Here is a 19437-nt window from a genome sequence, read left to right as displayed (position 1 = left end):
AACCACAATCCTCAGATCTCAGTCTTCTGAGTATCTAGGATTATAGGCATGAGCTATCAGTACCCAACCACTCTGACTTTGATTTAGACAGTGTCTCTGTCATGAACAAGACAACAACAGAAAAACTGAGTGTAAATGCATGAAGCTTGATTCTTTTTCATTCTGTGTTTGCTGAAGTAATTTAGGGCTATCTCTGTCTCTGTCTCTTTCTGTACCCAGACTCTCCTTGAATCTAATCTTATTCTTTCCCTATTCTTCACATTCCCAGATGCCTTTTCCCCCCCGGAATATGAAATAGTCTTTTTTTTTTTTTTTTTTTGTCAGTCCTGGGCCTTGGACTCAGGGCCTGAGCACTGTCCCTGGCTTCTTTTTGCTCAAGGCTAGCACTCTGTCATTTGAGCCACAGTGCCACTTCTGGCCTTTTCTATATATGTGGTCCTGAGGAATTGAACCCCCAGGGCTTCATGTATACGAGGCGAGCACTCTTGCCACTAGGCCATACTCCCAGCCCGATGAAATAGTCTTAAGATAATAACCTTCTGTAGAATAATATTAAAATACATGTAGAAAAAGACTATTACAAAAGGCAAAGCCATTGTTACAGAAATGCAAAGAGGACACAGGGTTGGCTCCATTATTTTGTAAGCAAACCACAGAAGAACTCATTTTCCCGCATTTAGACCTTCTGAAGAATGGAGGGAAATGAATTACATATATGGTATTCAGCTAGGTGGAGAGAGGCCTGGCCCCAGTCTAGGGTGTTTTGTTTTATTTACTTATTTTTTTTCACTATGACATAGGTTTGTACTATAATTACTTACTTGAGAACTAGTATTTGGAACTTCATTTTGGTAGTTAATTGGAACTATTTACTATTTTATGAAAGAACCATCAATTTGGAGAATTCTGTGACTCTAGGTGATAGTACCTGTTATATTTTGGTTCATAGAAGACAGAACTGAGGGGCTGGAAATGTGGCTTAGTGGTAGAGTGCTTTCCTAGCATGCTAGAAGCCCTGGGCTCGATTCCTCAGTACCACATAAACAGTAAAAGCCAGAAGTGGTTCTGTGGCTCAAGTGGTAGAGTGCTAGCATTGAGCAAAAAGAAGCCAGGGACAGTGCTCAGGCCCTTAGTTCAAGCCCCAGGACTGGCAAAAAGAAAGAAGACAGAAATGAGTTAGGAAAGAGCAGAAAGTATTGGGGCCAGGTGTGATGGTACATACCTATAATCTCAGCTAGGCAGGAGCCAACAGTCAGGAGGATGAAGGTTCCAAGCCAGCCCCATCTGAAGAGTTAGCAAGACTCAGTCTCAACCAGTAAGGTAGCATGGTAGTGCTGGTCTTGATACCAGCTGTGTGGGAGGCACAAGTAGGATGATCTGGACTTGATGCCAGCCTTGGGCAAAAATTCAAGATCCTGTCTGATAAATAACAAAGCAAAAATGGTTTTGGAGAGTTGGCTCCATTGCTAGTGCTTGCCTAACAAGCACTAGGGCTTGAGGTCACCTCATAAAGAGGTTTGAGTATTGCTCTTAGGAGTCTCATAAGATCTGTATTTAACTAGATTGTATTTAAGAGTATAGTCAATCACAACCTCCTGCTAATACTACCTGGTCACTGCCAGAATAGAACACTTGGCCACACAGCTAGTGAAACTGACCTTGCAGGGAATTCACATTCTCACTTTTTATTCATTTATTCGTTTATTATTTAATTATTATTGTTTTTGACACAGGCTCCTCATTATGTAGCTCAGGCTGGTCTTGAACTTGCAATCCCCCTGTCTCAGCTTCATGAATTATGGAATTGAATGCAAGTTCCATAGGTCTGGCCAGCTGGTTTGGTTATTATTATTTTGTGTGTGTGTGTTTGTGGTACTGGAGTTTGAACTCAGTTCATAGTACTTGCTAGGTAAGCAAATTTTCTGTAATTTTTTACTTATTTTATACATGCTTATGTAAGTTTAAAATGAGAAATATTAAATCTGTTTTGGCATTTTGAGATAAAGTCTTGCTAGATGGTTGAGGCTGGCCTACAACTCACTGTGTAGCCCATACTTGCTTTGAACTTGCAGTGTTCCTGCCTCAGTCTACTCAGTAGCTGGGATTGTAGCATCTACCAACACACTCAATTTACAGATAATTTAGTAGCTTGTTTTCTTTTTCTTTGCTTCTCTCCTAAACCTAAGTTGAATTTTCTACCTTGCTTATAGTTATTTTTCAAAGATTATTTTTTCAGCAAAACCAGGAAACCTATTTTCCCCCCTTAGATTCAATTGTATGACTTTAGTTGGATAACTGAATTTTCTTACCCATAATGAGGTAGTTAAGCTATTTATTTGGTCTTTAAAATCCTTTGGAGCCCTCTCTATTCTGTGTGTATGCACTTTCTACTTTCTGTTGTTATAGGATACCATAAATTTTATGCATTCATATTGAGAATGTTACTTAAGTTTCTTTTCAACAAGGTTTCAACCCATAAATGATAAGTTCACTTAAAAAGAGGTTTTTGATGTCAGATTTCTAAGCTTCTAAAGAGTAGGATTTTTACATACTTCTTGTTATAAATAACAATATCTAAACTATTAGAGAAATTTGATGTTTTATTAAGTTGCTAAGCACCTAGAACATGTATTTCAGGCTGTTAAAAAAGTACAAAATTTTCAGTGCCTATTTTTATCTTTATTATCTCTAATCCAGAGAAGTCTTGTACAAAACCATCACCATCAAAAAAGCGTTGTTCTGACAAAACAGAAGCCGAAGTTTCTAACCTGGAAAATGAACAACCCATTGTATTGACTAGTCTGAAATCCCCAAGACCCACGTCTCCTCAGGCTCAGCCACCAGCACCAGCAACAGTCAGTGACTCTGTGGCCACCATAGCACCACATTTGGGGATGGCGAGAGCCCTGGACTCCAGACTAGAAGTAACTGCAGGCTCCTCTGTGAAGACCCGCATGCAGAAACTTGCAGAGCAGAGGCGTCATTGGGATACAGATCTGGCAGGTAGGAGTGGTCTAGAAGGTGTTGATGAGGTTCTTTTAGTTCATGGAAGCCTGACCTTACAACTGAATTCACTTGTAACTATGGTGAGAGATGGCAGAGGACATACTATACCTGCTGTTATTAGCAGGGCTGACTCTCTGATCATTATGGAAGAAAGCCCATTTCTGGATTCACTCACTAGATAAGCTACAGCTGCTGAGGTATACAGTGCTGTTTGGTAGGGAAGAAAGAAAAATGTCAAAAATCAGACATGGGCAACCTGAAAAGCATGTTCTTATGCTGCAATGCTGGAAAGAGATGAGAGCTTGCACACTTGACCTTCATGAACCTCTAATCAGGTGGGAGGCCTGAGAAGTGTTGACACTTATCTGACAGGGTTATTTGTGCTCTCATCTACTCTATCTCCTGACTTGTTACAACAAAGATTGAGATGACTTAGAAAAATAAAACACCTGCATTATAAAACAGGGAAGTCAAGGGAGAAAGACAGTATAGGAAGGAAGAAAAAAGACATGAAAGAAACTTAGCCTGCTAAATGTAGGCCATGATATCTTTGTCTTCTTAGCAGCTAATGCAAAGAAGGGAAGCAGTAACCTAATATTCACAATCAAAGACCACAGCCATCTCTGGCACTAACATGCAAAAGTGCTTTCTTTTATTGTCCACAGAGATGTCATAAGATTTCTTAAGATAGCCAGGTGGCCTGGCTCCAAACCCAGTGCAGTAGTGAGCCAGCTCTGTGCAGGCAGACAGCTCAGCGCCGGTAGGTAGGATAGTAGCACATTTGTGATTTATCTCCAAATGGAATGACCGTAGTAAACATTTTATTTGGTCTAATCCTGTGTCGTCTAAATAATAACCATTAACCATATGGAATTATTTACATTTAAAATAATTAAAGTAAAATTAAGATTCTTAGCACCCTAGCCACATTTCAAGTGCCATTTAGCCATGTGTTGGTAGAGGTAATTTTACTTAGATACTGGACATCTCCATAGAAAATTCCATTGTGTGGTATTGATCTGCATTTTAAAATAGGAGTTCCTGTGGAGGCATTATGCAATCCTAAATTACTTATTAGACCACCAGGCACTAATTCTAAGGATATAGTCTAAGCATATTGTATCCTATAGCATTCATAATTTATTGCATATTGAAAGGAGTAGATGTTAACAGTGTTCTCTTGTTGGATTAAGTCACTTGATTTGAAAAGATGCTGTCAAATTTAGATAGTTTTATATGTCATGCATAAAAGCTTTTTGGTAGTTCTTAAACCTCCTAAACTCATTAAAAACACACTGAATGAAGCAATCCTATTACTTAATGTCACTGTTGGACAGTTTGTAGTTTTTTTTTTCTGGAAACATTTCAGGTGATGTAGTGGAAAGCTCTCCCTTCTCACCAATGCCATCTGAGCAGAAGGTGGCCTCCCCACCCAAGCCACCAGTGTCAGAGGCCTCTGCTGCCCCAGTTGGGAGAAGGGGCCGCCTGGCCAACCTTGCTGCAGCGATCTGCTCCTGGGAAGATGATGTAAGCTACTCATCTGCAAAGCAAAGCAGTGTACAGGAACAGCCTGGCACCACTTGTTTATCCAAACTTCCCTCTGCCAGTGGAGCATCTGCTAGGATCAATAGTGGCAGTGTTAAGCAGGAAGCTACATGCTGTTCCCCAAAGGATGGCGAGGCCTCTTTGAACAAAGCCCCATCCTCCAGTGCCGCTGCTTCATCCTCAGTTTCCAGCTCTGTGGTGAGTCTGTTATTTTGGTCTTTGGAAAGTTTGTTTGTTAAAGAGTGGTAATGATTAAATATGTATGTAGGTATTTATTTAATAGTATGGGCCCAATGTGTTTGTGTGCATTTTTTGAATCTGCATTTCACAGAAATGCAGCTTATCCCAAGGCAAATGAGCATCCTGAGCTAAAATAAATTTAATGCAAATCCAGGGTATGGAGTAATGGAATGATGAAGCTTCTTCTTGGTTATGAAGAGGAACACTGGAAATCCCTCCATTACAAAGCTTTTGTGGATATTCCTATGGAATGTCAATTATTTCTGAAAAACATGCTAAGCTAGTACCTATAGCTGCCTCCAGGAAGGCAAATAATGTTCCAAAAAGGAAAAGGAGAATGAATTCTGTTTCTGCCCATTGTCTTTTAGTGTGGACAGAGGCCATGGAAAAAGACCTGCTCAGTCCAACTCTTCCATGGACAGCTATTACATTTTACTTCATCTTGTAAAGTCTTGCTTTTCCATATGTAAAACGGGAAGATTACTGAGAAGCGTAAATGAGGCCATGGCTGTAAAGCACTTAGTACAGGAACTGGAAGCACTGTTAGTACTCAGTGATTGTTTATCATTAGCCATCAAGTACCAGAAACTACGTTTTGAGCATCCCCATCTGAAAAGCTGAAAAGCTCCTAACTCTGAAATTTAGCTAGATGTAGTGGTACCCATTTGTAACGCTAGTACTGATACAGCTGAGGTGGGATTGTTTGATACCAGTCTGAACTATAGAGAAAAAAGTATCTGAAACTTAAGCATCAGAAATGACACCACAAGTGGAAAGTTGTGTCATGCATGAAATTATTAAAAATACCATATAAATTATTTTGCTCTGCTTTCATCTTTCCCTAGGTCATTTCATCTACATTTAACTTGTACATGCTTCTTCTATGTATTTATGACTCGCAAATATATAGTTACAGCTCCAATGCTTCCTTGTAACCCGACAACCTAGAAAGAAAACGCTTCTTGCATAAAAATAACACCATATAAATTAGCATTAAGCTGCATGTCTAAAGTATATATGGAACATAAATGAGTTTTATGTTTAGACACAATATACTCATTCCAAAAATCTTATAACTTCTAAAATTTCAGCCATGGGTTCCACGGATTTCAGATAAGTGATACTCAACCTATCTCTTGTTGAAATGATATTAGTGTTACTGAAAATGTAAAGTCGGGGTTGGGAGTGTGGCTTAGCGGTAGAGTGCTTGCCTAGCATGCATGAAGCCCTGAGTTCGATTCCTCAGGACTACATAAACAGAAAAAGCTGGAAGTGGCGCTGTAGCTTTGCCTTGAGCAAAAAGAAGCCAGGGACAGTGCTCAGGTCCTGAGTTCAAGCTCCAGGACTGGCCAAAGAAAACAAATTATGCACATGAATACACTGGTATCTTTATTAAACTACTTTACGTTTTTTCTTTGGCTAGTCCTGGGGCTTGAACTCAGGGCCTGAGCACTGTCCCTGGCTTCTTTTAGCTCAAGGCTAGCATTCCACCATTTGAGCTACAGCGCCATTTCTGGCTTTTTCTGCTTATGTAGTATTGAGGATTAGAACCCAGGGCTTCATGCATGCTAGGCAAGCACTCTACCGTGAAGCCACATTCCCAGTCCATGCATAAAATTTTATAAAGTGTCCTACCCTTACCATTTAATTACCCATAAATATAGTATATATAACTTAATGCCATTTTTTTTAATGGTTGTTGTTGGTGGTGGTCGTGGGGCTTGATCTCTCTAGGCCTGGGTGCTGTCCCTGAGCTCTTCAGATAAAGGATAGCACTCTACCACTTGAGCCACAGTGCCATTTCGGTTTTTCTGGTGCTTAACTGGAGATAAGAGCCTCATGGACTTTCCTGCTGGGGTTAACTTTGAACCTCAATCCTCAGATCTCAGCCTTCTGAGTAGCTAGGATTACAGGCATGAGCACCCGGCTTAATGCCATTTTTAAGATGATCTTTTTAAAACAATTCAATGGGCTAGGAATATGGCCTAGTGGTAGAGTGCTTGCCTTGCATACATGAAGCCCTGGATTTGATTCCTCAGCACCATATATATATAAAAGCCAGAGGGGCAGGGGCGCTGTGGCTCAAGTGGTAGAGTGCTAGCCTTGAGCAAAAAGAAGCCAGGGACAGTGCTCAGGCCCTGAGTTCAAGCACCAGGACTGGCAAAATAAATAAATAAAAATAAAACAATTCAATGTAGTTTGATCTGTGAGGAAGCAATTTCTTTTTTTTTTTTTTTTTTTTTATAAGTCTTAGGCTGCTAAGTAAATAGAATTGAGTTCTTTGATTACAGGAATACTTTTTTTTTTTTTTTTGCCAGTCCTGGGGCTTGGACTCAGGGCCTGAGCACTGTCCATGGCTTTTTTTTGCTCAAGCTAGCACTCTACCTCTTAAGCCACAGTGCCACGTTTGGCTTTTTATATATATATATATATATATATATATATATATATATATATATATATATATGGTGCTGAGGAATTGAATCCAGGGCTTCGTGTATGCGAGACAAGCACTCTACCACTAGACCATATTCCTAGCCCCTATAGGAATACCTTTTGATACCAAGAATGTTACTGTTCACCCTAAATGTTGTCATGTCTCAGAAAGCAACTTCTCCAGTGAAATATGGTGCGTCCATCACCACTACAAGAAATTGCGAGGTTCAAAATCCTGAGCTACTTCAGAAAACTCCAGATAGTCCTCTGAAAACAGTGGCATCAAAACCAGCTGTGAAGTCAGCTTTGTTGCAGACAGTTCAGCCCAGAGAAGTAAACGGAGAAATTTGTCTTCAGCCTCCATCCAAAGACAAATCTACAACACCAGGTTATGTATTAAAAACAAACAAACCTGAAGTTACTCTTGACTGTATTCAAGATAGCTGTTCTCAGCAATCTTAATGCCCACTTGTGAATTGTAGAGGATTGGTTTTTTGAAACAAGTTCCAAATAGACTTTTTACTAAGCTTTAATTACTTGAATGAATATTCATTAGTGTAGACTATCTTATTAACTGGTATATTATAACCTATTACCTTTTAGCTTTTCTTGTATGGCTGTTTTGGATGATTTTTTCCTAAATTTTCTGATTCCGGAAAGCAGTTATTCATACTTATCAAGGAACTGTTTTGTATTAGCATGCGGCTCTTTTCAGTCCCCACTCTAAGGTCACCCAGCCTTTTAAATACAAAGGCTTAGATCAGAAATATTTCCAAGGCCTCAGATGTTTAATTTAGATGCTTCTTTGTATCTTACCGGATTCTAGTTTGACATATGATATGATGTGGTAATAAGTGACAGCTTGGGTCCTCAAATTATGGCCACAGATCAAATATTTTTTTAAAAAGGTAATATCTGTATTTTTGGCAGTACTACAAATTGAACTCATGGCCTTTTGTTTGGCAGACAAGTAATCTATTACTTGAGTCATGCCTCTGGTCTTAAAATTATTTTAAGTTTTGAAATTGTTATAAAGGTGATGTACAGAGGGGTACAGTTACGTAAGTCAGATAGTGACTACATTTCTTTTTGGACAATGCCACCCTTTCCCTCACTCTGTTTTTCCCTCCTATTCCCATCCATGTGTTATATAGTTAGTTTTCAACATAGTGTCTAGTGAGTACTAATTATTTTTAGATGATTTCAATTCACCATACAACTATGTGAATCCTGTTATTAAATGACATTAACCAGTCGAAAAAGACAAAAGTAGGAACATAATAGAAAGGTCAAGTGCGGTGTAGTGTCACATGTCTGGTACCTCCCTCCCCCCAACAGAGCCCATTTTGCTTTTGTTATTTGTGTGTGTGTGCGTGCGTGCGTGCGTGCGTGCGTGCGTGCGTGTGTGCGTGTGTACCAAGGACTTTCCCCATGGTTTTTTTCTTTCCTTGCCTTGGTTTAGGGGTTTTCTCCAATAATCCTAACACAATTTGGGAATGATGTTCATTTGTTCCTAGTAAATGAAGACCCTTGCTCCCTGGGATTCCCTCCCTCGCTCTGCATGCTTTGTGGCTTAAGGACGCACTCAACACACCTGCAGCCCCAGTGATGGATTTGGGGCCCCAAAACAGGACAGTCCCCTACCCCACTCTCCCACTCCTGAGACCCAGTCCACTCTCTGTTCTCTCCAATCCCCTTGCAGCTGAACAAGTTGTAGGCATCCAGCCCAGCTGTGCAGTGGGGGTGTACAAGACCGCAATAGTGATGGAGGATGAGGCTCCTGCCTGGCATTAGACATCACAAATGGGGTTCCTTTTCTCTCAGATCAAGTCGTACCTTTTGCTTTTTTTTTCAGATAAAATATTATTGGAACAGCCATATCTACTTTACATATTTTCTGTGGTTGCTTTAATGTAGAGTTATAAGTACTTACTATCATGCCATGTATGGGACGGTATATGGCAACCTGTGGTATGGATAAGACTGTAGTATAGCTCTAGAATTCTCTGGATGGGGGAGTGAGTGATATATGTATATAACTGCTCCACTATGGGTGTACTTTTTACTATTTAAGGAAATAAGCACTATTTTCAATAGACTGTAAAATCAAAATAACTTTCTGATTTGGATTAATTCGTACTTTTTTTTGAGAGTGATAAAAAGAAAAACTCCCAGATTGTTATGTTAGACTTTCTGAAAACAAGATAAAATAATAGACTGGAGAAATGTAAATAGTTAGAAGTTATCATAGGTAGAATACTTCTTGGTTAGGGCAGATTTATTAGTTCTCATATAAGTAATGTCTTAACCACTTAAGTTTTGATTGTTCAGTTTGAGTGTTCACTCATCCCCACTGTCTTGTCACTCTGTTTTGAAAATACCTTTTTCCCTTTTTTTTCTCTCTTCTTGTCCCACTGGGGATTGGACCCAAGGCTTCACACATGGTAGGCAAGTGTGTGAAGCTATATTTATTCCGAGCACTATTTCTTTTTTTAAACTAAATACTCTAAAATACTTGTTAGGAAATATAGTAATTTTTAAAACTATTTTCTTTAGTTATTCTGTGAATGAATGTTTCTATTCAAATCAAGACATAGATTTCAGAACTTCCACAGAAATTGCAGTTAGTAGTTATTCTGAATAGGTTTCAAAACTGCATGTGTTTTCTGCAGGAGGGAAAGGAATTAAGCCTTTCCTAGAGCGCTTTGGAGAGCGTTGTCAAGAGCACAACAAGGGAAGCCCACCTCGGGGCACCCCTCAGAGGACCCCTGTCATCACTCCAAACACAAAGGCCATCCAAGAGAGATTGTTCCGGCAAAATGGAGGCTCATCAACCGCCCATGTAGCTGAACAGCTCAAACAGGTATGCCACTCCATCCACACTGCTCATCTCTGAGGTCTTGGTGTGGGGGGGGGGCGGTGGGGGGGGGAAGGAAGGCAAGGAAGGCTTCATAGTGCTTGGCTCTTGTTCATCAATGTGCTGCTGTCTCATGTAAAATACTACTTTTGGTGGTAGGAACGTCAGAAAGAACTAGCATGTCTTCGAGGCCGATTTGACAAGGGCAATTTATGGAGTGCCGAAAAAGACAAAAGCTCCAGAAGCAAACAACTACACCCCAACCAGGTAATGTAAATAGGAAGTAGGAGACTGAATTTGTTGGCAGAGTCGTCTTGAGGTGTCATTTGTTTTTCTACTTCCAATTAAATGTGACCCTTCCTATAGGCCACCTAAGTGATGAACACAACTCCTTTTTAAAATCTATTTCCTCGCTTCAAGCTCTTTACCATGTTACTGATGATGCTAAAAACAAGAAGTATTTTCATTTTTCAAAGTCAGATTCCTTTTAATACTCTGTTTAGATGCTGGTTCTAAAATCTTCTTAGAATCTACTTTTCTCATCGACAGCTATTTACCTCTCCCAAAACAAAATACAAACTGCAAATGTTTCTTTTTTTTTTTCCTTTTCACTTATTGTGGGACTTCCTTTTCTTCTGTCCTAGTCAGTACTTAGCCAAGATTCTAAGCAGTTTTAAGTGCAGTGTGGGCTATCTGTACTTATTCCTGAGTACTGATCCTCTATAAGAGAAAGTGGAACTTTGTACTAAGATTCTATCTCCCTCTAGCCCAAGCTGAAATCTAATTTGTAATCCAACTGAATACTGAGATTATAGACATGTAACCCATGCCTGCGTCCTTGTGTTTGCAGAGCTTTGGTTTGAACCTTAAAGAGTTACTATAGTTGTTTTCCATTAGCACCTTTATTATTTATTCATCAAAATGTTTGAATGCTTACTATATATATACATAGCACAGAAACGGTTTGCTCTCCAAGTTACCTAGCCTCTTCTGTAGCCCAAGCTGGATTTGAACTCATGAGCTTCCTTTGCCAGCCTCCCTAGAGAGTATTAAAGGTGTATTAATTGGTATTTAAGGTATGCAGTTATACCAAACAAATTTTCATTGTTTCCTGCCTCCCTAATAAAGATTTATATACTAGGAATTACCACAAATCTGAACAAGCTGGAGACAAGCTGTGTTTTCAAAAGGACAGGCCTTTTCACACACATTTTCCTTTATTTCAAGGAAATATCTAGAAGAATATTTAATAGCCTTGTTCCATCAGACAGAATCTAACTAGGTGAGAGTTGTGACTCCAAGAAACAGAATTTACCCCTATTTGTTCTTTGCAGGAAGTTGGCCATCAGAACACTCCCCTCAAGAAGCAGCAAGGTGGTTCAGATATTCAGTCACTTCCAGTAACAGACCAGGTAACAGAAAATCCAACTCCAGAAAAGGCTGCTAGTACCAAACCTACAGGTCAGTGTTTTCTAATTGCATCACACTTAAAGTGTATATTTCACTTTACCATAGACTTGGAAATTAGATTAGGAAGTAGGAATCATGCTCTCCTGTAAAGGGCAGGTACAGTTCATTTCACTCACTTCCACTGACCATACAATTGCCTCCTTATGAGTTTACTTCCAGAGTGAGAACTCAGATTCCTCTCTCTCTCTCTCTCTCTCCCTCTCCCCCCCCGCCTCCTTTTCCCTCCCTCTCTTATGTAGCGTAGGCTAGCCTTGAATTCAAAATCTTCTGCCTCTGTCTCCCAAATGCTAGGATTATAAGTGTGACCCACCATGCCTGGCTAGAATTCATGTGGTTTGTATTTTTTTGCAGTACCTGGGGTTTTATCCAGGGCTTTCACATGCTAGACAAATACTTTACCACTTTGGCCATGACTCTTGGCTACAAATTTTGTTTTTGAGAACTATTCAGTAATATCTGATAAGCTGTAATGTGTGCATGAATTTTAATTCAGCTCTTTTACAAATGGCCTATGAACCAGATGCTTGAATTACTATGCAGTTCTAATGGTAATAATTATATTATAAGAAAACTTAAGTGACATAAATACCTATCAGAAAACTAAGTTGCATTACATGTATGTAATCAAGTTGTATGTATGTATACATGTAAGTAATATAGCTGCCTAGAAGAATAAGGCAGCCCTATAACATAATTATTGTAGACACTTTAGGGAGCACATAATTTGTAATTTTCAACATACATTTATTTCACTCCCTTGGCTAGATTTATTCCTATTTCAATCTTTGTTATACTATTGTAAATAAATTATATATTTTTCTTTTCTGGATGTAAGGAGTGTGTTTTGAGAATTAGTCTTGCTATGTAGCTGAGATTGACCTTGAACGTGACGATCATTCCTTCTCAGGCTCTGAGAAATGAGATGATAGCCATGTGCTACCACACCTGGCTAAATCTAATCATTTTGAAATTTCTAGATTGTTAAGTGTTGAGAGATATATCCAACTAGTTAAAGACTTTTTAAGGTTTTCGACACTTCAGGTGATGTCATCTGTAATTAGAGATAATTTTACTTCTTTTCTAATCTGGATACCTTTTATTTCTTTGTCTTGCCTAACTGCTTTGGCTAGGACTTTCAACAATAGTAAATACCAGTAGTGAGAATAGGCAGCGTCTCTTTGTTTCTGATCTCAGAGGAAATCTTTCAGTTTTTTACCTTGGTGTTCAGCTTAAGATTTGTCATGTATGGCCTGAATTGTGTTGAGGTCCTTTTGGTATAGCCCCAATTTTTGAGTGATTCTTGAAACATTTTGTTTTAATGTGAAAACCAGAATGCAGAGCAGGATGTGTATGACTACTCTCTGATAAAACACTAAAAGAAAAGAATGTGTACCTATCTATCCAAGGGAATAGAAGATGGGAGAAACTAGTAATAATCTGGCAATATTGGTCCCCCTCTTTTCTCTCCTGGTGGGAGATTAAAACAAGAGCAGCTATTTGGGAGCATTCTCTGTATTTATAAATTCGAATTTTTTTTTTTTTTTTGGCCAGTCCTGGGGCTTGGACTCAGGGCCTGAGCACTGTCCCTGGCTTCTTCTTGCTCAAGGCTAGCACTCTGCCACTTGAGCCACAGCGCCACTTCTGGCCATTTTCTGTATATGTGGTGCTGGGGAATCGAACCCAGGGCCTCATGTATATGAGGCAAGCACTCTTGCCACCAGGCCATATCCCCAGCCATAAATTTGAATATTTTAAGTGCATAGATTTATAACAAAAATGAGTCTTTCAAATTTCCAAGTTATATATATATACACACATACATACATTTGTATATATGTGTTTATATATGTATTTATAGGGTCTTTTTCAATTTCTTTTTTAGGTGTTACAGAGTACAAAATGACTAAGTCTAGTCCTCTGAAAATAACACTGTTTTTAGAAGAGGAAAAGTCCTTAAAAGTAACATCAGACCCGAAGATTGAGCAGCAGATCGGTTGGTTTTTATTCTTTTTGCTTGCTAACTCTGGACACATTGTAAGAAGTAATATATTAATTGAACCATGTATTCCCATGAGTAGTGTTCTCTTTTAAAAATGTCTTATGATTTTATATTATTCCAGGTTAGGAAATGCTTTAGCTTCTGTTAGGATGTGAAGATGTGGTGTGCCATGGGTTAGAGTTATCGTTAGATCACAGACTCTTGCTCTCCTGCTCAAGACCCTCAAAACCCCGCCCTGTCCCCATATCAGATTGGGTAGTAAAGGGGTTAGTGGCCCTGGAGACTTACTTTAAGCTGTTAATATTTTTCTATTGCTGTTTGCTGTGTAAAATAATAGAAAAGTAATTTGAAAAAGCAGTTTTTCTACCACTTGAGCCACAGCCCCATTTCTGGCCTTTTGGTGGTTAATTGAAGATAAAAGGCTCATGGTATTTCCTGTGTGGGCTAGTTTTGAACCATAGACCTCATATTTTAGCCTGCTGGGTATTTAGGATTATATATGAGCCACTGACTGATGCTGGGCTTTAATATTTTTAAGTTCAGAACATTCAGTCAGCTTTTGGTAGACTTAACCTTCATTTCCTAGAAAGTGTTACTGGAATTTTAAGAATTGTCTTGGTTTCATATATTAGTACTGTTTTCTTTTTTGTTTTGTTTTGTTTTTTGCCAGTCCTGGGGCTTGAACTCAGGGCCTGAGCACTGTCCCTGGCTTCTTTTTGCTCAAGGCTAGACTCTGCCAACTTGAGCCACAGCGCCACTTCTGGCCTTTTCTATATATGTGGTGCTGAGGAATTGAACCTAGGGCTTCATGTATACAAGGCGAGCACTCTTGCCACTAGGCCATATTCCCAGTCCCCAGTCCCCTGTTTTCTTTTTTTATGTAGGCTTTTTCCTGTGTTTATTTGGTAAGCATGTTAGGTCTTCTTTGCTGCCCTTTTATTCTTAAATGTCTAACCTTAGTATTCACACACTGAAATATCTTCCAGAAGTGGTACGTGAAATTGAAATGAGTGTGGATGATGATATCAATAGTTCTAAAGTCATCAATGACATCTTCAGTGACGTCCTAGAGGAAGGTGAGCTGGATGTGGGAAAAAACCAGGAGGACGAGGACCCAGTGGAATGCGAGAACACTGACGAGCAGGAAGACGCTCTCAACATCTCCTCCATGTCCCTGCTTTCTCCCTTAGCACAGACGGTGGGCGTGGTGAATCCTGAGGTGAGACTGGCATGGATGCCAGGAGGCCCTGGCACAGATGATCTGAGTAATGTAGGGATAAGCCCCATCCTCTTTTGGTTGCTTCACTTGTTTTTTTTCAAATTTTTATTATCAAACTGGTGTATAGAGAGGTTACAGTTTCATACGTTAGGCAATGGATACATTTGTTGTACTGTTTGTTACCTTGTCCCTCATACCCCCCTCCCTCCTCCCACTTTCCCTTTCCCCCCCTGAGGTGTTCAGTTCACTTACACCAAACAGTTTTGCAAGTATTGCTTTTGTAGTTGTTTGTCTTTTTTTACCCTGTGTCTCTCAATTTTGGTATTCCCTTTCAATTTCTTACTTCTAATACCAGTATACACGGTTTCCAGTATACTCAGATAAGATTACAGAGACAGTGTAGGTACAACCACAGGAAGGTGATATGGTTGCTTCACTTGTATCTTGTAGGTTCTCCCCCTGTCTTACTCTCTCCCTCTCCTCCCTCCTTTTCTCTGTCTCCCTCTCTCCTCTCTCCTCTCTTCTCTCTCCTGTCTTCTCTCTTCTTCTTCCCTCCTTCTCTCCTTCCCTCCCTCCCTCCCTCCCTCCTACCCTCCCTCCCTCCCTTTCTCCTCTTTTGCTCAAGGCTAGCTAGCACTCTACCACTTTGAGCCACAGATCCACTTCCTTCTTGTAGGCTTCAGATATGGGATAACATTGCTCAATGAATGGGTGGTAATTCTGCTGTGGCATTTACTCACTGTTATTTCTCCCTTTGGTGTCATAGTTCCTGATCTTCTAAACTAGATTAATAGTCATGCCTGCATCAAACCTGTATTGAGCTGCATTCCTGGGACCAATACTCTCTGAGAGCTGTTAGTAGCTATCAATCAAAAGAAATTGAGTAAATTGCCCCTCTGGAGCTTGGTTCAATTAGATCTGTCTAATCTATCTGTCTGTCTGTCTGTATTTATCTATCATCTGTCTATCATCATCATCATCATCATCATCATCATCATCATCATCATCATCTTTGGTTGTGGGGCTTGAGCTCTGGGCCTAGGCGCTATCCTTGAGCTCTTCAGCTCAAGGCTAGTGCTCTACCACTTGAGCCACAGTGCCACTTCTGGTTTTCTGCTGGTTAATTAGAGATAAGAGTCTCGTGGACTTTCTTTCCTGGGCTGGCTTTGAACCAGGATCCTCAGATCTCAGCCTCCTGAGTAGTTAGGATTACAGGTGTGAGCCACCGATGGCTTTGCTTTGCTTTTGTTACAAAATAATTGACTTGTTGAATTAACTTATTTTGTCAGGATTATATAAACAAATTATTTGGCATCAGAGTCAGTTGCCTGTAACAGTTATTTGTATGTTTTGTTTTTGTTGCCAGTCCTGGGGCATGGACTCAGGGCCTGAGCACTGTCCCTGGCTTCTTTTTACTCAAGGCTAGCACTCTACCTCTTGAGCCACAGCGCCACTTCCTGTTTTTTTCTATATATGTGGTGCTGGAGAATCGAACCCAGGGCTTCATGTATACAAGGCAAGCACTGTACCACTAGGCCATATTCCTAGCCCAATATAACAGTTAAACATTAATAGATGCTGTATATAACTTCACTAATACCTGAGTGCTGAGTATGGTGGTTCTTTTCTGCACACTCAGCACATGGGAGGCTGAGGCAGGAGGGTGGATGGCAAGATTCAGGCAGTCCGAGTTACAGACTGGGGGACCCTGTCTAAAAAACAAAATTGAAAAAAATCTAATAAACCTGAAAAAAATCTATTATCTTTTCTTACAGAGTTTGATGTCTTCACCTAAACTGGAATTGGAAGACCCTAGCCTCAGTGATGAAAGTCCCAAGCCGGGAAAGTTCCAGAGAACCCGAGTCCCTCGAGCTGAGTCTGGTGATAGCATTAGTTCTGAGGACCGCGGCCTTCTTTACAGGTAAGGGTGTAGGGGAGGCATGCACTCATTCAGGGCCACAATTGAGATGGATGATGGTGTCCAGGGCTCATCTGTACAAAGTTTGTAATAACTTTAACTTTTCAGCCTTGTTTCCACCAAAGGGCATCTCCATGTCGATGAAATGTTTAATATTATTGTCAGATTCTGCTGCTGCGTTCAATAAGAGATAATGTTCCGTGTGTTTCTGCACTTCTAACTATGATTTTTTTTTCCCCTGAAGCATTGATGCTTATAGGTCTCAAAGGTTCAAAGAAACAGAGCGTCCTTCAATAAAGCAAGTGATAGTTCGAAAAGAAGATGTTACATCAAGATTAGATGAAAAAAAGAATGCTTTTTCTGGTCATGTTAACATCAAACAGAAGATGCAGGTGCGTACTTCTGTGGGGAGGCTGTGAATTCAACTCTAATGTCCAGGCCCTGTTCCATTCCTCCCTGTATCCTGATGTCTAGAGTGGTATCTGACACAGAACACCTCAGAAGTCACTCTGGAATTCAGTATATTTCCAGAAGGTACTATTGGAAGCTTGTTTCATATTGCTGAATGATTGTTAAACATTTTGTTATAAATATTTTTCAACTATGACCATTAGAACTGGAAAACAGTGAAGTGTAAAATTTATTATGCTTCTCAAGGTTCTTTTTGTCCTAAGGACTGTCGAGTTTTTCAAATCGAAATAACTATAAGTTAAATGAATTAGATAATCTTAAATTTTTACCTTTTAGATATAGCACTGATTATAATTTTAATAAGCATCAATTTGAAGCCTTTTCACAGAGAAGAATGTTTATAGTTTAGCCTTTATAACCCATGTTAAATATTATTGGTGTGTAATGTAGAAAGTATAGTAGTGAAACTATTTTACCTTTACTCTGAAGAATGTGGAAGTTAATCTGGTTAGATTAGTAAGACTACTGTGTGAGTTGTACTTATAAGTCTGGACTTTTTCTTCCTCTCTGGTTTCTCTAGGAGCTCAATAATGAAATAAATCTGCAGCAGACAGTAATCTACCAAGCAAGCCAGGCTCTGAACTGCTGTGTTGATGAAGAACATGGGAAAGGGTCCCTGGAAGAAGCAGAAGCTGAGCGACTTCTTCTGATTGCAAGTAGGTGCCACACCAGAAGCAGTTCCCCAAAGGCCAGCCAGGCACAACGAGTGTCCTTGGATGTAGTCAGAAGTCTTGAACCTTAGAGATTCTGGAAATCTTTTTCCTGGTCATCTGTTTCAGTTGAACGGCTTGTACTTGTAAAGATTGTGAAAAATCTCCACATAAAATCAATTGTAGTTTACATGAAAAGTAAAAGCATCTGCATCTAAAGGCAGTGACTTAAATGTATGTATGTATGTATGTATGTATATACAGTCCTGTTTCTGTCTCTCCCTTTATCTCCATGTACAGCTAAATGAGGTTGGTTTTGTGTTGTGTATGTGTGGTTGTAGTGGGGCATGCTGGGAGGAAAGACACAGGATCCCACCTAGGAAAAGGGATCAAAAGTTGGTGTTGTAATTATGAGGACTTGGTAAATATATCAGCAATTTGACCCAAATACCTACCATCAGAAAGATGACTTGACATCATCTTTGGTCTTAAGTATAACTACTGTCTCAGTGTACTTTCTTGAATAGGTACACATTTAGAAAAAGTTACAGTTCTAACATTTGGAATGCTATTCATTTGCACATTTCTGCACAGCTGAGAAGAGAACACTTCTGATCGATGAGCTGAATAAACTGAAAACTGAAGGGCCTCAGAGGAAAAACAAGGCTGGTCCCACATGCCAGAGTGAATCCATTGCCTCCAAGGGGTCCATCACTTTGTCAGAAATCCGCTTGCCTTTGAAGGCAGATTTTGTCTGCAGCTTGGCTCAGAAACTAGGTATGCTGATTTTGAGTTCCTTCTAGACCACATGGAAGATTATGAACTTAATCTAGATTGGACATGGACAAGTAAAGTATATATAATACATGCATAAAGACACAAAGCTCCTATCTTGGACCTTCAGTACTTTTTATCAGAGTCCATGCATAGAAGCAAAGGCAAGTTTCATAGACAAAGATAGGCCTTACAGCAGGGGAGGGGGCATATTTTCCTAAGATGATATTCTGATAGAATGTGCATTTGACTTTCATTAGCCGTACTTGGCTCTATTTGAGTTAAAACTGACCCTATTAGGCCAGGCACTGGTGGCTCACACCTTTAATCCTATCTACTCAGGGATCTGAGGATCAGGTTTGAAGCAGTTTGGGAAAGAAAATCCATCAGACTCCTATCTCCAGTAAACTCAGAAAAAGCCAGAAATGGCACGGAAGCTCAAGTGGTAGAGTGCTAGCCTTGAGCAAAAAGAAGCTCAGGGACAATGCCCAAGCCCTGAGTTCTAGCCCTAGGATTGGCTCCCCTACTTCTTCCCCCTCCCCCAAAACCTTACCTCATTAGGAAACTTGTATAAGTTGTGAGTTACTGGTGGTAGATGATGAGCATCTCAATGAAGACATTTGTGTTGAAGTATTATTCCCTTTTCGTGATGGACTGAGTAGTCGGCAAACTTGTAGGAAATATATCCTACTAAAAATCATACAAAGCCAAGTGTGTACAGGGAAATGTAACACCAGAATCTGAAAACACAGCAGGACAGTTCTAGAAAACTGAACAAAATTAAAGTTCTAGTAGATACTAGGTGAGTGTTTATCAAGTTCTTTAAAAATTTTATTTGTGGAGAATATTCTC

At 39.8% G+C, this 19437-nt stretch overlaps 1 protein-coding gene across 4 annotated transcripts in view; it reads left to right on the top strand.

Moving 5' to 3' along the window:
* Anln (anillin, actin binding protein) overlaps positions 1-19437 on the top strand; it is a 44683-nt gene that overhangs the window by 5108 nt on the left and 20138 nt on the right. For 2 of the 4 annotated variants that reach the window (XM_048339463.1, XM_048339462.1), the window contains exons 3-14: positions 2698-3003; positions 4376-4749; positions 7396-7615; positions 9900-10090; positions 10244-10351; positions 11419-11545; positions 13437-13547; positions 14540-14772; positions 16548-16693; positions 16935-17082; positions 17682-17817; positions 18406-18588. In XM_048339463.1, coding sequence (XP_048195420.1) covers positions 2698-3003; positions 4376-4749; positions 7396-7615; positions 9900-10090; positions 10244-10351; positions 11419-11545; positions 13437-13547; positions 14540-14772; positions 16548-16693; positions 16935-17082; positions 17682-17817; positions 18406-18588 — 2283 coding nt within the window. The remainder of the gene's footprint in view (positions 1-2697; positions 3004-4375; positions 4750-7395; positions 7616-9899; positions 10091-10243; positions 10352-11418; positions 11546-13436; positions 13548-14539; positions 14773-16547; positions 16694-16934; positions 17083-17681; positions 17818-18405; positions 18589-19437) is intronic. The other 2 variants (XM_048339465.1, XM_048339464.1) reach the window with 1 other exon arrangement.

Source organism: Perognathus longimembris, chromosome 2, assembly GCF_023159225.1.
Source record: "Perognathus longimembris pacificus isolate PPM17 chromosome 2, ASM2315922v1, whole genome shotgun sequence".
Classification (NCBI taxonomy): Eukaryota; Metazoa; Chordata; class Mammalia; order Rodentia; family Heteromyidae; genus Perognathus; species Perognathus longimembris.
The sequence above is the reverse complement of the archived record's forward strand: the minus strand, read 5'-3'. Positions and strand labels throughout refer to the sequence as shown.